This window comes from Salvelinus namaycush, chromosome 19 (genome assembly GCF_016432855.1).
Source record: "Salvelinus namaycush isolate Seneca chromosome 19, SaNama_1.0, whole genome shotgun sequence".
NCBI classification, from domain to species: Eukaryota; Metazoa; Chordata; class Actinopteri; order Salmoniformes; family Salmonidae; genus Salvelinus; species Salvelinus namaycush.
This window is the reverse complement of record NC_052325.1, coordinates 3,547,129-3,565,917: the sequence shown is the minus strand read 5'-3', so window position 1 is coordinate 3,565,917 and position 18,789 is coordinate 3,547,129. Positions and strand designations below refer to the sequence as shown.

The following is an 18,789-nucleotide window of genomic DNA, read 5'->3' as shown; positions in this document are numbered from 1 at the left end:
TAAGGAGCATGGCTCAAACAACACTGACAGCTTTGAGTCGTGTCTGTTTTAATCAGTTTATTTAATTATATAACATTTCGAAACAACTATTATTATAGAATGTCTATATTTAGTGTAAGAAATGTACTAAATTGTATGAGTGACATCATTTTACATTTTTGTCATTTAGCAGACACTCATATCCAAAGCGAGTTACGGTGAATACATTTTTATACTTTTTTCATACTAGTCCTCCATGGGAATCAAACACACAATGACCACATAATAAGGACAACATAATAAGGACCTCATTATAATAATAATAATAATAATAATAATGATTATTATTATTGTTACCTTTTCTTTTTACGGGGAGAGGATTCATTTTTTTTTAAACACATGATTTTGTTGTAGGCTAAATGAAAAACACATGATTTTGTTATAGGCTAAATAAAAAAACACATGATTTTGTTATAGGCTAAATAAAAAAACACATGATTTTGTTATAGGCTAAATAAAAAACACATGATTTTGTTATAGGCTTAATAAAAAACACATGATTTTGTAATAGGCTAAATAAAAAACACAATGATTCTCTGAAATAGGTACCAGTTGATTATTTCATTATTTTTTTAAGACTGTAATATGACTGTAAATAATGTGTTATCAAAATATATAACAGGTACTGTAAATGGATAGTACTTTTACCAAAGGTGACCTCAAAGATCTTTGGATTGTAAAACATACTGTACTGTAGTTAAAGGTTATGGTAGGTCAGAAACATGATGTGTCCAGAAATCGTTTGAATGTTTTGTCATTATAGATTAACAGCATTTTAATGAGTGTCTTAACATTAAAGAGACGTTCAAGAGAAGACCATATAGCAACTCACATACACTTTAATGTCAAAAACAAATTATATTCAAGTGTATACAAAGTGGTTCATGTTAATGCTCTATTTTAATGTTGTATTTTTCAAATTAATAATATATTTAATTTCTTGCATAAAAAAGCTAAGGGATGGGGCTGGAGAAATGTAACCACTCCCAAATTCATAGACAGAGCTATGGATGCAAGGACTTATCTTTAATTATAACAACATTATAGTTTTGACCATGTTTTGAGCCTGGGTTCTGACGGGGTACGACAGCAGAACTAAGCACATGAGGCACTCAGAAGTTATTTTCTTCAAGACTCAACGGATACGTATAATTCATTTATAAGTCCATACATGGATGGAGCAACTGCAGATTGCTCCTTTAACTTCTGTCACGAGAATTTCAGCCAAAAAATATCAGCTAATCTCTTGTGAACTAACAAAAGGCTATGATTTCCATTCGACTCTGAATGGAAATTAATTCCTTTATAAATAGGTGAACAGCAGGATCCACTCCAATATCCAGTGATTTCTCTCTGGGCAATCGTGATTTGTGACACAATGGGCCAGCCAGTCACGTAGCACATTCTTTCTCCCCTTTTATCTGGAGTGGCGATGAGTCTTCCTCTGTTCAAGTTCTGCATTTTCCCTATCATCCCTTATACATAGGCATTCTTATCGAAGTGCTGTGCTCTGGAGGAGCTGCTGTATTTGGGTGGAGGCCGCTGGCTCATGGGCTGTGCATGCCCTCTAGGGTGGGAAGAGACATGGGAGGTGGAGGCAGGTCCTCCGTAGGCATAGCCTGTGCGACTGGAGCTATGAGAGAGAAATACAGAGAAAGAGAAAGAGTGAAAGACAAAGAGAGAGAGACTTAGTGAAGTAAATTTACCAAATGTCAATTACATGTATGCACATCATCATTGATATGTGACTCACCTTCTAGTGGAACTATCTACTACGGAGAAGCAGAATATCCCCCCTCCCAGAACACACAAGATAGATCCTGCCCAACCAATGAACAAGGCAACTCCCAGTTCATACCTGGAAAACAGGAGACTGGTTAATGAACAGCAGCATGACTTCATCCAGGATCATGTGAGTCACTCCAATGTACTGTATGTCTGGTCCTATACGTCAAATGGGTTACTCACTTCTGAGCAACATACATGGGGTCAAAAAACTCAGATGTTATTCTGTGTGCGTACAGGGAGCATGCGGACAACGAGCAGAGACCTGCAGAGAGGAAAATAACGTTCAGTGCTGCATACTACGCCATTATTGTACATCAACGGCTGTGACTTGACAAGTTACCGCTGAGTATGAAATTGACCCCGGCGAAGCAAGCCATTCTGGCTTTGCTTTGGTCTGATCCCCCAATCTTGGTGCACTTCATTCCGACCAGGGCAAAGACGGCACCAAAGAAGCCCAGGCAGACAGCAGCGATCATCAGACCCCTGCAGGCCTGAATATAACCTGGAAGAAAGAGCACATACCACGTGAGATATATGGTACACACCTTTAGGCAGGGCCGGCCCGCTCATTAGGCAGCTAGGCATCCGCCTACGGCGGCAGATTGACGAGGGCAGCATTTTCTGATCTAAACTGACTAAGAAGCACCTGCAACAACACATTAAACCTCACATAATTCTGCCCCAAACAATTACAATTTCTCTCTCAATCAGTGGCATATGAGCTTTTTAAGTGAGCGCTGATTCCGCCCTATGATAAGCAGTGCCCTCCTTGTTGAAGGCAGGGATGCAAATATTTATCTTGTCCATTCCCAGTGCCTCTCCAGGGTGCTGTTGAAGAGACGCATCGCTGCAGCACTCCACCAACATTCCGTCAAAAAAATGATCTGACATAAATCATGTACTGTAGCAGATATAGCATATGGTAGAAAGAGTATATGGCCTCTTCTGTAGCCTACAGGCTGGAGATAAAATGTGTGACAATGTAATGAGACAGAAACTTTTTACATCATGCAGGTTTCTCCGATCAAATAGCCTGATCTAAATGGTGCCCAATGAAATAAAAAATGTACTCATATGTTAAAACAAACATTTCCTAATAACAGGACAGGTCAAAGTAAAATTGACAATATGGAATGGACAATCAGGCTACAATACCTCTGCATTTCCAACTGTGTAAACGCATTGCAAATGGGTTCAGGATAACTCCTCCTGATTAAGTTGGGTAGCTGATATTCAGAGCTTCAATAGCACAGGAATTAGGGCTAATAAAGCCAATGCAACAAACTGTTTTACAAACGATGGGCCTACCACATGGATGGGCATTTCTAAAATTCCCTTGCGAGCCGACATGGTAGGCTACACCCCAGTAAGCATGGACAGACGCTGACGTCTTTTATACGTTTTCTTTTGGTCCTGTCCAAACTGTCCGTCTTTTTTGTGCAGACGTCTGTGTTTGGTTCAGATTTTGTCCGGTCTGGACCAGCCTTGATTTGGCCCAAACATACATGTCTATAAAATGTATTTTCAACTTTCATTCAGAACCCGAAAATGAACCTGATTTCAACGTCTGGAAAATGTGTATTTTCAAAGTCTGGAAAAATAAGTCTTTTAGACGTCTTTTCAAAGTAATTTTGCTTACTGGAATATTCTAGTAGAGGCGGCAATTTTTGATATTGCCTAGGGTGGCAGAATGGCCAGGACCGGCGATGCCTTTAGGCAATGCTTCTTGATTTTATGTAGACCTATAGTCAGCACAGTCTATGGTTCTAAGCATTAGCTAAATGTCCCCCAGCCATTTCCCCCAATGCCCTCCACATCTCGTTCCACTCACACACCATACAGGATCACAATACCTTAATTTACTTAGCTAACTGTGCAAGCAACTAATTGGTTCAGTATGAGTAAACAATAATTTGTTGGCACAACCAGTAACCATTTCTAAGTGAAGAGATATGCTAAGGTTCTCACAGTCTTGGCATTGGAGCTGCCTTTGAGACGTGATTTACAGGCACATATTAGCTTGGTGGTTAACCCCAGAAACTAGCCAACCCTGGAAAATCAGCCCCAAGCTCCCAGTAAATCTAATGATGTTAGGCTAAACATTGACATCTCTGAAGGTAGATGAGTTGTCCCTGGGAGAACACTTGCATTGTGACTTCCCCACAAATCTATTAGCACTGTCAAGCTCTGAGCACTTTATCTTTCCAAGTAATGAGAAATTGAAACTGTGGCGCAGTTACAGTGAGGTGGCGGATCCACTGACCCTCATCTGAGACCGACGATGAAACACTGCTAGTCTGCCGACTCTGCACTTTTGTTAACGTCTATGAAATCTAATACAATCCATGTAACACGTTTTTACAGCTAGTCCATGTAACACGTGTTTACAGCTAGTCCATGACTACTGAATGCATTGAGATGTAATCGCTTGATCTAGTGGATCAAAAAGTATATAGTTACACAATGAGGGCGTTAGAATCACAATAATTTGCTGTTTGGTCAGGGCAAAACTGAATCGGGTTGGCTTAGAATGTTGACAGCGTGTAAGCTATATTTAGTCTCCAATGTTTATTGAAAGCATAAGTACATTTTCACAATGAGCATGTCACGCTGGTTTTAATGATTCGGGAGACAGGCGTGCGTAATGAAAGTTCCTGAGGGATCCGTGACAGTACTAGCAGCGCAACGACACCGGCCTCAATGACGATCATAGGAGATGTAATCGGAGGAGATGCGGGTCGATCAGGACCTGATGCAGCTGCCGAAGTTGCGTTGTCGTCGGACGGGCCAGTTGCTGCTGCCGAAGTTGCGTTGTCGTCGGACGGGCCAGTTGCTGCTGCCGAAGTTGTGGCGGCATCGGACGGACTAGTAGTTGTGGCGTCGGACGGACCATTCCCGCTGTCTCCCTTAAGGGTCCATTATTCTATCAATCTGGTATCAATGATTCGGGAGACAGGCGTGTGTAATTAAAGTCCCGGAGGGATCCGTGACAGAGCACTTGTTGTCTCTTAACCCTCCTCTTGTGTTCTGATCGAATGGGACCAATTTACAAGGTTTCTCTCTGAAAAACGTAGTTCATTTAATATGATTGTCATAAGGTTCCATGGCTTTGTCCACACAAGGCATCTGAACACACAAAATACGTTTTGATGATTTTCATAAAATTGTGTGTGTTTTATTTAACTTTTGTACACATGCGGTGTTCCCGGTCAAAAATGACAGGTCATTAGAAATGAATGGGTGAGACTACAATTAGTATATCAAATTGAGTTCAGGCACATGCCCATTCATCAGATGGACACACTTCCTCTCCCAGACCCCCACATGCATGTGTGTTTGAACACACACACACACACACACCTGACTCCCCTTCTTGGCTTCCATGGCAACCCCCACGGGAATCTTTCACCCATGGGAACCACACCTGTTGGCATTCTCACAAACAATCGCAACATTGTTTCAATAATATATAGAACTTTTCTCGCAGCTCTGGTATATAAAGCTTTTCTGAGGCCTTGCTCACAATTCATTCTGTGGCAGCACAATGACCAAACGATATACTGTATGTGAGGCTCTTTATCATATCTTTGATCATGACACTGGTGAGGAGGAGAGAGGCCAGGAAACTGACAGTGAAGATGCATTTAGAGGAGGAAGTATCAGAAGTTGAAGACAACACAGAATATGATTCAGACCAAGAGACAACCGATGTGGAACAATCCAGTGATGAGGAAGAGGGCCCTGCTGAGGTTGTTGTTACATTCCAGTGATGAGGAAGAGGGCCCTGCTGAGGTTGTTGTTACATTCCAGTGATGAGGAAAAGGGCCCTGCTGAGGTTGTTGTTACATTCCAGTGATGAGGAAGAGGGCCCTGCTGAGGTTGTTGTTACATTCCAGTGATGAGGAAGAGGGCCCTGCTGAGGTTGTTGTTACATTCCAGTGATGAGGAAGAGGGCCCTGCTGAGGTTGTTGTTACATTCCAGTGATGAGGAAGAGGGCCCTGCTGAGGTTGTTGTTACATTCCAGTGATGAGGAAGAGGGCCCTGCTGAGGTTGTTGTTACATTCCAGTGATGAGGAAGAGGGCCCTGCTGAGGTTGTTGTTACATTCCGGTCAAAGAATGGGAATTTGTCCTGGTCTTCATCCCCATCTGAGAGGAGAGGTCGGCTGTCGGCTGGAAATGTTATCAGGATGTCCCCAGGGCAATGAGATACGCCATATCCCGGGTTGATGACATAACATCCTGCTTCGAACTGTGCTCTGTGCTGACAGAGTCAATCAAAACTATAGTGATAAACATGACCAACTTGGAGGGGGGACGCGTTTACAAAGACAACTGGAAGGAGGTAGACCGGTCAGACGTCCAAGCATACGTGGGTCTCTTGATTTTGACTGGTGTGTACAGATCCAGAAACTAATCTGCCACCAGTTTATGGGATCCAGAGTCTGGTCGGTCATTTTTTCGTGCCACTGTGTCACTCCAGACATTTCACGTGTTGTCACGGGGGGTTTTCTTCAACAACCGTGAAACAAGACCAGGCCACCAGAGAGGTTTGGCACAAGTTGGTGGAGCACTTGCCACTCATCTATAACCCAAGTCCTGACATCAAAGTGGATGAGCGCCTGGTCGCTTTTAGTGGAGGCTGCCCATTCTAACAGTACATGCCAAGCAAACCATCTAAATATGGAATAAAGATATGGGAAGCATGTGATGCCAGGACACGTTATGCCTGGAACATGCAGGTTTACACCAGGAAACCTACTGACAGTATTCCCGAAGGGAACCAGGGGAAGCGGGTGGTCCTGGAAATGACTGCAGGTCTCCAGGGGAACAACATAACGTGACAATTTCTTCACCTCATATGCTCTTGGTCAGGAGCTGCTCCAAAAAAAAAATATCATAGTGGGGACGGTCAGAAGGAACAAGCGTGAGTGGCCTCCTGCCTTACTCACTACCAAGGACAGGGATCGTTTTTCCTCTTTGCATTCACCGATACACACACTCTTGTGTCCTACTGCCCAAAGAAAAAGAAGAATGTGCTCGTGATGACAACTCTGCACAGGGATGCCGCTGTGAGTACCAGGGAGGACAAGAAGCCCATCGCTGTCCTGGATTACAACAGGAACAAAGAGGGAGTACCAGGGAGGACGGGAAGCCCAACGCTGTCCTGGATTACAACAGGAACAAAGAGGGAGTACCAGGGAGGACGGGAAGCCCAACGCTGTCCTGGATTACAACAGGAACAAAGAGGGAGTACCAGGGAGGACGGGAAGCCCAACGCTGTCCTGGATTACAACAGGAACAAAGAGGGAGTACCAGGGAGGACGGGAAGCCCAACGCTGTCCTGGATTACAACAGGAACAAAGAGGGAGTACCAGGGAGGACGGGAAGCCCAACGCTGTCCTGGATTACAACAGGAACAAAGAGGGAGTACCAGGGAGGACGGGAAGCCCAACGCTGTCCTGGATTACAACAGGAACAAAGAGGGAGTACCAGGGAGGACGGGAAGCCCAACGCTGTCCTGGATTACAACAGGAACAAAGAGGGAGTACCAGGGAGGACGGGAAGCCCAACGCTGTCCTGGATTACAACAGGAACAAAGAGGGAGTACCAGGGAGGACGGGAAGTCCATCGCTGTCCTGGATTACAACAGGAACAAAGAGGGAGTACCAGGGAGGACGGGAAGCCCAACGCTGTCCTGGATTACAACAGGAACAAAGAGGGAGTACCAGGGAGGACGGGAAGCCCAACGCTGTCCTGGATTACAACAGGAACAAAGAGGGAGTACCAGGGAGGACGGGAAGCCCAACGCTGTCCTGGATTACAACAGGAACAAAGAGGGAGTACCAGGGAGGACGGGAAGCCCAACGCTGTCCTGGATTACAACAGGAACAAAGAGGGAGTACCAGGGAGGACGGGAAGCCCAACGCTGTCCTGGATTACAACAGGAACAAAGAGGGAGTACCAGGGAGGACGGGAAGCCCAACGCTGTCCTGGATTACAACAGGAACAAAGAGGGAGTACCAGGGAGGACGGGAAGCCCAACGCTGTCCTGGATTACAACAGGAACAAAGAGGGAGTACCAGGGAGGACGGGAAGCCCAACGCTGTCCTGGATTACAACAGGAACAAAGGGGGAGTTGACAGCCTTGATAAGGCATGTTACTTTTTATCTCATGTACTTTTTTTTCTATTACCAGATTGTTTTATCTGCACCATAAAAATAAGACATGTTGTTGATGGGTGAAATGCTCATTGAATTTGTGAACAATATGGAGTCAGTTCTATTCATTTGAATATGTAAATATGTTTTAGATGTGATAAATTTAAACAACACGTTGATGCAATTTTTCACGTTACTATGCAAGACATGAAATATCACTTGTATGTACTCATTATTTTATTTACTGATCGTTGCGCTTTTGCAGGTTACTGGCACGTACTCTTGTAAGAGGATGACGGCACGTTGGCCTATGGTGGTGTTCTTCAACATCCTAGATGTCGGCCTACAACGAGCTTGTGGTGTGGATGGAGGTGAATCCAGGCTGGAAGCAGGCGAAATTCTTCAAGAGGAGACTATTCCTAGAAGAGTTGGAGAAAGTCATGGTGGCATTTCTCATTCAAATGCGCCGACACCTTCCTCCAACACCATCTTCTGCTGGATTGGTGAGAGATATACAAGGGCCAGAAGCTAGATATACGGCCGCCAGAGACAGAAGAGACAGAAGGAAGAGGTGAGATCTGTGTGCACCAAGAGATTTCAAAACGAGCATTAGGTTCCATAAATGCAGTGCATATATTTGCAAGGCACATGCAACAACCACCACGTATTGTCCAACATGTGCATGAGAACACACAAAATGTAACCACCGTTGATTGACAGATTGTGAAGATTTTATTGTTTTTGTTATTGTTAATAATACTGTTATTGTTACTGTTGTTCTTTGATGTGTTCAGACATAAATTTTGTAATATGGTAAAGTTTTCATGTGTAGTTTTTTGTCCTTTCTTTACTAATAAAATCATACCGGTCTGTTTTGACCGGGAACACAACAGATGTTATTTTGTGCCACTATTTAAACATTTTAAATAGCTTCAAAACAAATGTCCTTGTTAAACTTTGACACAAGGTAGTCTGTGATAAATAGCACAATATGTTTCATCTGAGTATTTGTTATAGTCAAAATAATCCATATATTATGCTTTTTTTAAACTCAAAAACGAGTTGTATGAGCTCAGGTCAATGAGGCCTACAGGCCATAAATAGCAAATATAAGTTCAAAACTTGTAATGTTCACAAGAACCTAAGTTGATAAAAAGATCTAAGACAACATTAGGTGATAATATATATATTATTATGGATTTATAATCAGCTATAATGGGGCGGACATTTTGGACCGGGAACACAGAATGAATTAACATGCATTGTTACAATTGTTGGTTATCTACTTAGCGAATTCTAGCCATAGTTGTGTTGACTTGAAATCAGTCACAGCACCTCAAAACAAGACATGGTAACAAGAACAAGATGAAACTAGCTGAAACAAACCACCTACGATTCGCCAACATGGCAGTTTCTTGTCATTGTTGTTAGCTACAGAAACACAGCAACTCACAGACTTCTGCCCCATTGAAGCGTGCACATCGTTTTCCTGGCGTTCTCAGCTAATCCTTCTATAAGGAGTTCTTACATTTTAAAAGTTGTATTGCAGGGGTAGGCAACCCTGTTCCTGGAGTGCCACAGGTACAAACTAGGCAGCACACCTGACCAACTGAGCTAATTGATCAGTTCAGGGATTGCCTAAATTCAACACCCCTGGTCTTCCAGGTTGGTTCAATCAAAAACATGAAGTGGCCCTCCAGGACCAGGGTTGTTCCTGCAGTTTTGTATTACAGTAGACCAGTAGGACAGTAGACCAATAGACCAGTAGACAAATAGGCCAGTAAGCCAGTAGACCAGTAGGCCAGTAGGCCAGTAGACTAATAGACCAGTAGACCAGTAGACCAGTAAACCAATAGGCCAGTAGACCAGTAGACCAGTAGACCAGTAGGCCAGGAGACCAGTAGACATGTAGGCCAGCAGACCAATAGGCCAGTAGTCCAGTAAGCCAGTAGACCAATAGACCAGTAGACCAGTAGGCCAGGAGACCAGTAGACCAGTAGGCCAGCAGATCAATAGGCCAGTAGACCAGTAAGCCAGTAGACCAATAGACCAGTAGACCAGTAGGCCAGGAGACCAGTAGGCCAATAGACCAGTAGACCAATATTCCAGTAGACCAGTAGACCAGGAGACCAGTAAGCCAGCAGACCAATAGCCCAGTAGACCAGTAAGCCAGTAGACCAATAGACCAGTAGACCAGTAGGCCAGGAGACCAGTAGACCAGTAGACCAGTAGGCCAATAGACCAGTAGACCAGTAGGCCAATAGACCAGTAGACCAGTAGGCCAATAGACCAGTAGACCAATATTCCAGTAGACCAGTAGACCAGGAGACCAGTAAGCCAGCAGACCAATAGCCCAGTAGACCAGTAGACCAGTAGACCAGTAGGCCAATAGACCAGTAGACCAGTAGGCCAATAGACCAGTAGACCAATATTCCAGTAGACCAGTAGACCAAAAGGACAGTAGACCAATAGACCAGTGGACCAGTAGACCAGTAGGCAGTGGTGGAAAAGTACCCAATTGTCAAACTTGAGTAAAAGTAAAGATACCTTAATAGAAAATGACTCAAGTAAAAGGGAGTCACCCAGTAAAATACTACTTGAGTAAAAGTCTAAAAGTATTTTTAAATATACTTAAGTATTTAAAGTAAATGTATTTGCTAAAATGTACTTAAATACAAGTATAAATAATTTCATATTCCTTACATTAAACAAAGCAGACCGTCACATTTTCTTGTTTTTATTTTATTTACGGATAGCCAGGTGCACACTCCAACTCTAAAACATGATTTACAAATGAAGCATTTGTGTTTAGTGAGTCTGCCAGATCAGTGGCAGTAGGGATGACCAGGGATGTTCTCTTGATAAGTGTGTGAATTAGACAATTTTCCTGTCCAGCTTAGCATTAAAATGTATCAAGTACTTTAGGGTGTCATGGAAAATATATTACAGTAAAAAGTACATAATTTCCTTTAGGAATGTAGCGAAGTAAAAGTTGTCGAAAATATTAATAGTAAAGTACAGATACCCCAAAAAACAACTTAAGTAATACTAAAGTATTTTTACTTAAGTACTTTACACCACTGCCAATAGGCCAGTAGGACAGTGGACAAGTAGACCAGTAGGCCAATGTTGCTAAACAGCAACTATAACACACTTTCCCAATGACAAAAAAGTTACTTTGAGCAGACCGTCCAGTGCCAGCATGGAGGGAAAGTCCTTGCAGTTGGAGACTCCTGTTGAATCAGTGACACATGCCTTCCACAGGTTGGACCAGTAGGTAGCTGTGGTGATGACTGTGCCGTCCAGAGAGGACACCTTCCAGTAATCCGTGGGTATGGTGGAGGAGATCAGGACCCAGCCAGATGTGGTCAGAATAAAGGCCAAAATCTCTGTCACCATGTCACTCATCGTGTACAGTACACCAGCGCTTACTACTGAAGTTGGTGAGAAATGCAGAGGTCACGGAAAAGTAGCGATGTGACTGACGGTCCACTGGCCAATGAAGCTTGTTGAAGGCAATCTCAGGCATGGGCTCTGGAGCAGGAACCCAGGTTAAATGGCCATGGTGGGATTGATGGTTAATATGTTCTGGAATGTTTCCTATTCATCAGGGAGGGGTTTAGCCCTCGTTGTCAATGACTGACCAATGGTGTCTAGCTTCTTCCACCCCCTCACTTCACACACATCACTCACTGTGATAGAGTTGATGGGCGCTAAATGTACAGAAAGATCAAAGGTGACGGATGCACTGTCATGATATGTCAAAATGTGTCATGATGACTTCATATATGATGCCTCACATAACAAGAAGATATATATACGTGATTCAGAAGATTTAGAACTTATAGGCCTATAGGAGGACGTAGCACAACCAGCCTGCACATCTCAAAGGGGATCATCACATTTAGCATGGGGGACACGATACAGCCACTTTCGACTCTGTAGTAACAACCTGCTCATAGGGGAGTTATTAAGTATTAAATAACAAGAAAATGTGACCGGAGGTTAAAATTAGAATAGTACTGATCACTCATTAACCCGCACCATGGAGAGAGAGAGAGAGAGAGAGAGAGAGAGAGAGAGAGAGAGAGAGAGAGAGAGAGAGAGAGAGAGAGAGAGAGAGAGAGAGAGAGAGAGAGAGAGAGAGAGAGAGAGAGAGAGAGAGAGAGAGAGAGAGAGAGAGAGAGAGAGAGAGAGAGAGAGAGAGAGAGAGAGAGAGAGAGAGAGAGAGAGAGACAGAGAGAGAGAGAGAGAGAGAGAGAGAGAGAGAGAGAGAGAGAGAGAGAGAGAGAGAGAGAGAGAGAGAGAGAGACAGACAGACAGACAGACAGACAGACAGACAGACAGACAGACAGACAGACAGACAGACAGACAGACAGACAGACAGACAGACAGACAGACAGACAGACAGACAGACAGACAGACAGACAGACAGACAGACAGACAGACAGACAGACAGACAGACAGACAGAGAGGGAGAGAGGGAGAGAGGGAGAGAGACAGAGAGAGAGGGAGAGAGACAGACAGACAGAGAGAGGGAGAGAGGGAGAGGGACAGAGAGGTGGAGCAACTCAATGACATGGTAGTTAAAAATTAAGTATCATCACATCTGATTTGACAAACAATGGGAAGGAACGAGTTAACAAAACAGGAAGGAACTAGTTAACAAAACATGAAGGAACTAGTAATAAAACAGGAATTAACTAGTTAACATAACAGGAAGGACATAGTTAACATAAACAGGAAGGAACTATTTAACATAACCGGAAGGAACTAGTTAACATAACAGGAAGGACTAGTTAACATAACAGGAAGTAACTAGTTCACATAACAGGAAGGAACTAGTTACCAAAACAGGAAATAACTAGTTCACATAACAGGAAGGAACTAGTTAACAAAACAAGCAAACAAATGGCTATACATAGTCATAGATCCTATAGTACATTCATAGGGATACAGAAGGAATACTTTCTACCTAACTATTTTTTACAGTTACATTAATGGCCCATCTAGTGGTAAACTATTGTACATGTGCACAGTTTCAAACACCGCCACATGAGGGAGTTTTGAGAGATCAACGTGCACTTGACATGCACAGAATGCAGCCCAAAAAAGGCAGGGTCACAAGGCGCTACTGGGAATGTGTCCTTTATAGCCTCTGTACTTTGGGACAACAGAGAGATATCATGGTGTCAATTCCCTGTTCAATGTCCTCAGAAGAGATTGAACACAGCTGAAAAATATATCTCAGCAATGTTATAACTACAATTACTAGTTCTTCTCAACCAAGCCTATAATGGCCACTGCATTTGGCAGAGCTATGTCTCTATTTTTACATGCTGTCCTGTACACTGGCATGTGCCTCATACAGGAGCCACTGTGATTCAGTACGTGTACCGCCTGTTCTCTCAGTCTTTCCTGAGGATTACACATTGGCCACGGCAAAATGTTGTGTCATCACCTGGAACACAAATACGTAAGAACATGAATTGTTCTTATAGATTATATTTCAAATTCCACAATGTGATCAAATCCACTAGTGGTAAACTATATTTAACAAATATAACAAACTGTAACATCTGTCAAAATACTTTCTGTCAACGAAGAACAACATGCTCCAAATGCAATGATCTGATGCCCTCCAAAATATTTTCCACAAGATCATGCATTTTTATCTGACAATTTGCCTTTACAAAATCAGTGGCATTAAAACATACGTGTGAATAAAGGATATTTAAGAAAATATCGTCAAATAGACAAGGACTATTGGATATATGAATGTCGCAGTTTTTCGTTACAAAATGTTGCTGTTTCATTTTAGTTTCTTCTTTTTGTAGAGCGCATCACCTGTAGGCCCAGTTTATTAATAAATCAAATGCATAGTATGCACATATCATATGATTGTCAGTCAATTCAATTGAATGTACTTCACAACTTTTGCACAGTATGATCATACTGATAAGACAGGAGCATGAAACACAGTAAAGACAGAATACTAGTGAACCAGGATGTTTTTCATTTAGTGAACCAGGATGTTTTTCATTCAGTGAACCAGGATGTTTTTCATTCTGTGAACCAGGATGTTTTTCATTCTGTGAACCAGGATGTTTTTCATTCTGTGAACCAGGAAGTTTTTCATTCAGTGAACCAGGATGTTTTTCATTCAGTGAACCAGGATGTTTTTCATTTAGTGAACCAGGATGTTTTTCATTCTGTGAACCAGGATGTTTTTCATTTAGTGAACCAGGATGTTTTTCATTTAGTGAACCAGGATGTTTTTCATTTAGTGAACCAGGATGTTTTTCATTCTGTGAACCAGGATGTTTTTCATTTAGTGAACCAGGATGTTTTTCATTCTGTGAACCAGGATGTTTTTCATTTAGTGAACCAGGATGTTTTTCATTTAGTGAACCAGGATGTTTTTCATTTAGTGAACCAGGATGTTTTTCATTTAGTGAACCAGGATGTTTTTCATTCTGTGAACCAGGATGTTTTTCATTTAGTGAACCAGGATGTTTTTCATTCAGTGAACCAGGATGTTTTTCATTTAGTGAACCAGGATGTTTTTCATTTAGGGAACCAGGATGTTTTTCATTCTGTGAACCAGGATGTTTTTCATTTAGTGAACCAGGATGTTTTTCATTTAGGGAACCAGGATGTTTTTCATTTAGGGAACCAGGAGGTTTTTCATTTAGGGAACCAGGAGGTTTTTCATTTAGGGAACCAGGAGGTTTTTCATTTAGGGAACCAGGATGTTTTTCATTCTGTGAACCAGGATGTTTTTCATTTAGTGAACCAGGATGTTTTTCATTCAGTGAACCAGGATGTTTTTCATTTAGTGAACCAGGATGTTTTTCATTTAGTGAACCAGGATGTTTTTCATTCTGTGAACCAGGATGTTTTTCATTTAGGGAACCAGGAAGTTTTTCATTCAATGAACTAGGATGTTTTTCATTTAGTCAACCTGCATAAAATAATGCCACAGGTCGGTCCCTTGTTGGTTGTCACCATACATGATCTCTGTGTGATGTGGATGGAGGGATCCTCCTCACCCTACCTTCCAGTTTGAAGATAGTGTGGTGTGGTCTGCAGTGCAGGGCTCCAATGGCGTTTCCAGCACAGTTATTCCACAGTCCCTGGAGGACCCATGTGGCCGTGATGACAGAGGAGGCTCTGCTGGTGGTCCTCCATTCGTTGGACAACGTGGCACAGAAGGTAGCACCAAGCCCAACCAGGCCGCCCAGGAAAGCCAAGATCTGGATGCCTGACATTTTGGAAAAGGGTGAATTGAAAGTTTCTTTCAAAGTCTTTCAGCAGATTAAAAAATTAGAAGAAATAAAATGCCCCAGGCGAGCAAATTACACAAGGGACATGTGTTCAACAGAGATGATTTACACTGAGGACATCTAGTCTCGCACCATTTACTGAGCAGAGGGATGGACAGAGTGAAAGAGTAAATGAAGTCAACTGACAGTTAGTTATTCAGGCAGCATTTTAAAAGGTTTTCCTTTTTTGTATCTTTTGTGCTCTCCAGATTTGGTCTAGTGTCATATTAACATTAAATAAATAAAGGTCTAATCAGTAAGCCATAACACAATCAGCAATGTGACAAAGTTCAGTTACTAGTTCAACTATTCCTGTTTACAGAATAGGCCAACTTACGATAAAAATAGCTTTTGTTTGACCTGAAAGAAACTTTGGATGGGCTATAAACTCAATATTATACAATGTATATGTGTGACACAAAGATCCCCCCCAAAATGTGGTCTGGAACAGGAAACAGGAAGCTGTAGACACGACCGCAGCAGTTGTCCCAAAGAGTAATCTCCCTTTTTGTGTATTGACATCTGAACTCGACCTTATCTCAATATATTTGACCTTTAACCTATACTCATCTTACCTAGAGTGCTTCACACCAATACTATCGAATACAGTGAGAATGTTTGCAGTGATACTTTATTTGACCCTGCTGGTCATCTGTAAACGTTTGAACATCTTGGCCATATACTGTTATAATCTCCACCTGGCACAGCCAGAAGAGGACTGGCCACCCCTCAGAGCCTGGTTCCTCTCTAGTTTTTCCTAGCCACCGGGCTTCTAAAAATGCTTTGCTTGCAGTTTGGGCTTTTAGGCTGGGCTTCTGTATAGCACTTTGTGACATTGGCTCATGCAAAAAGGACTTTATAAATAAATGTGATTAATTGATACTTTATTTGCCACTATGTGTACAGTATTGAGGCTACAACTAGCTGGGAGGGGAAGCTGGTTAGAGCGGGGGACAGGGTTAGGAGATCTGCTAATCCACCTGTTAATTGTTAAGTTCAAGCCTGTGGAAAATAAAGCTGCGTTCATACCTTAACACCTTGACTTATTCCACATTTTGTTGTGTTACAGCCTGAATTCAAAATTGATTAAATATGTTTTACCCATCTACACACAATAACCTATAATGACAAAGTGAAAACACATATTTAGACATTTTTGCAAATGCATTGAAAATGAAATACATTTATCTCATTTACATAAGTATTCACACCCCTGAGTCAATACATGTTAGAATCACATTTGGCAGTGATTACAGCTGTGTGTCTTTCTGGTTAAGTCTCTGAGAGCTTTACACACCTGGATTGTACAATATTTGCACAGTACTCTCTTTTTTTATTCTTCAAGCGCTGTCAAGTTAGTTGATGATCACAGCCATGTTCAAGTCTTGCCATGGGGTTTCAAGTCGATTTCAAGTCAAAATTGTTACTAGGCCACTCAGGAACATTCAATGTTATCTTGGTAAGCAACTCCGGCGTATATTTGGCCTTGGTGAATTTGTCTCCCAGTGTCTGTTGGAAAGCAGACTGAACCAGGTTTACCTCTAGGATTTTGCCTATGCTTAGCTCTATTACATTTATTTTTATCCTAAAAATCTCCCTAGACCTTACCGATGACAAGTATACCCATAACATGATGTACCCACCACCATGCTTGAAATTATGAAGAGTGGTACTCAGTGATGTGTTGTGTTGGATTTGCCCCAAACATAATGCTTTGTATTCAGGACATAAAGTTAATTTCTTTGCTAATGTTTTGCAGTTTTACTTTAGTGCCTTGTTGCAAACAGGATGCATGTTTTGGAATATTTGTATTCTGTACAGGCTTCCTTCTTTTCCCTCTGTCAATTATGTTAGTATTGTGGAGTAACTACAATGTTGTTGATCCATCCTCAGTTTTCTCTTCTCACAACCATTCAACTCTGTAACTGTTTAAGTCACCATTGGCCTGGTGAAATCCCTGAGCGGTTTCCGTCCTCTCCGGCAACTGAGTTACGAATGACACCTACCGGTATCTTTGTATTGACAGGGTGTATTGATACACATCCAAAGTGTAATTAATAACTTCACCAAGGGATATTCAATGTTTGCTTTTTTTATACCAATAGTTTTTCTACCAGTCATTGGAAAACTTCCCTGCTCTTTGTGGTTGAATCTGTGTTTGAAATTCATTGCTTGACTGAGGGACCTAATTGTATGTGTGGGGTACAGAGATGTTAAACACTATTATAACACTATTAAAATCATGTTAAACACTATTATTGCACACAGAGAGTCCATGCAACTTATTATGTGACTTTTACTTCTGAATTTATTTAGGATTGTCATAATAAAGAGGTTGTAAAAACTTGTCAAAAATTATAAAAACATCATTCCACTATGACATTATGGGGTGTGGGCCATTTTGAATTCAAGCTGTAGCGTAACAAAATGTGTAAAAAGTCAAGGGGTGTGAAAATGTTCTGAAGGCACTTTAAAACTTCTTTGGGATAGGGGGCATTATTTTCACGTCCAGATGAAAAGCATGCCCAAAGTTAACTGCCTGTTTCTCAGGTCCAGAAGCTAGGATTTTCATATAATTGGTAGATGTGGATAGACAACACTCTGAATATTCTAAAACTGTTTGAATGATGTCTGTGAGTATAACAAAACCTATTTGGCAGGCAAAACCCCGAGGACAAACCAACCAGGAAAAAAATGTTTTGAGGTCACTCTCTTTTCAATGGGGTTTCATTGGGAATCTAGAATTCTAAGGCAGTTGCTTGCAGTTCCTATCGCTTCCACTGGATGTCAACAGTCTTTAGAAATTGGTTGATGTTTTTCCTTTGAGAAATTAAGAAGTAGGGCTGTCCCGAACGAGGGTCGAGTGAAGTGTACTGTTTGATAGAGGCGCGTGACCTGAAAAGCACGCTCCACATTGTTTTCCTCTAATATTGAACGCAGTTTATCCCGTCTTAAATTTGATCTATTATTTACGTTAAAAAATACCTAAAGTTGTATTAGGAAAGTTGTTTGAAATGTTTGGACAAAGATTACAGGTCATTTATGAGATATTTTGTAGTCATGTTGCGCGAGTTGGAACCGGTGTATTTTCTGAATCATACGCGCCAAATAAATTGACATTTTGTATATATAATGACAGAATTCATCGAACAAAAGGACCATTTGTGATGTTTAATGGACATATTGGAGTGCCATAAGAAGAAGATCTTCAAAGGTAAGGCATGCATTATATGTTATTTCTGACTTTCATGTCGCGCCTGGCGGGTTGAATTATGATTTTCATGTGTTTGTTTGATGGGGTGCTGTCCTCAGATAATAGCATGGTTTGCTTTCGCCGTAAAGCCTTTTTGAAATCGGACACTGTGGTTGGATTATCAAGAAGTTTATCTTTAAAATGGTGTATAATACTTGTATGTTTGAGGAATTTTAATTATGAGATTTCTGTTGTTTGAATTTGGTGCCCTGCAATTTCACTG

The 18,789-nt window shown here is 41.8% G+C and overlaps 1 protein-coding gene across 2 annotated transcripts; it reads right to left on the bottom strand.

Moving 5' to 3' along the window:
* Positions 1-609: 609 nt before the first annotated feature.
* Positions 610-15,259, bottom strand: LOC120063705 (claudin-10-like). Of its 2 annotated transcripts, none has more exons than XM_039014001.1 (5): positions 15,046-15,259; positions 2,168-2,329; positions 2,008-2,089; positions 1,793-1,897; positions 610-1,672 (listed from the first exon to the last, which is right to left on the bottom strand). In XM_039014001.1, the coding sequence occupies exons 1-5, from the start codon at positions 15,257-15,259 to the stop codon at positions 1,516-1,518; spliced, it is 720 nt and encodes a 239-aa protein (XP_038869929.1). In that variant the 3' UTR covers positions 610-1,515. The 2 variants fall into 2 exon arrangements, with proteins under 2 accessions (XP_038869929.1, XP_038869928.1); XM_039014000.1 differs by lacking the exon at positions 15,046-15,259 and adding an exon at positions 11,177-11,469 and having other exon boundaries at positions 610-1,666.
* Positions 15,260-18,789: the final 3,530 nt, after the last annotated feature.

What these genes read in the sequence shown, in the direction of transcription:
- LOC120063705 (XM_039014001.1), bottom strand. Translation starts at nt 15,259, where the DNA reads ATGTCAGGCATCCAGATCTTGGCTTTCCTGGGCGGCCTGGTTGGGCTT. An exon ending in CCCATGTATGTTGCTCAGAA is followed by an intron (nt 1,898 to 2,007) that starts GTGAGTAACCCA and finishes CCTGTTTTCCAG; the next exon opens with GTATGAACTGGGAGTTGCCT. An exon ending in GTAGATAGTTCCACTAGAAG is followed by an intron (nt 1,673 to 1,792) that starts GTGAGTCACATA and finishes TCTCTCTCATAG; the next exon opens with CTCCAGTCGCACAGGCTATG.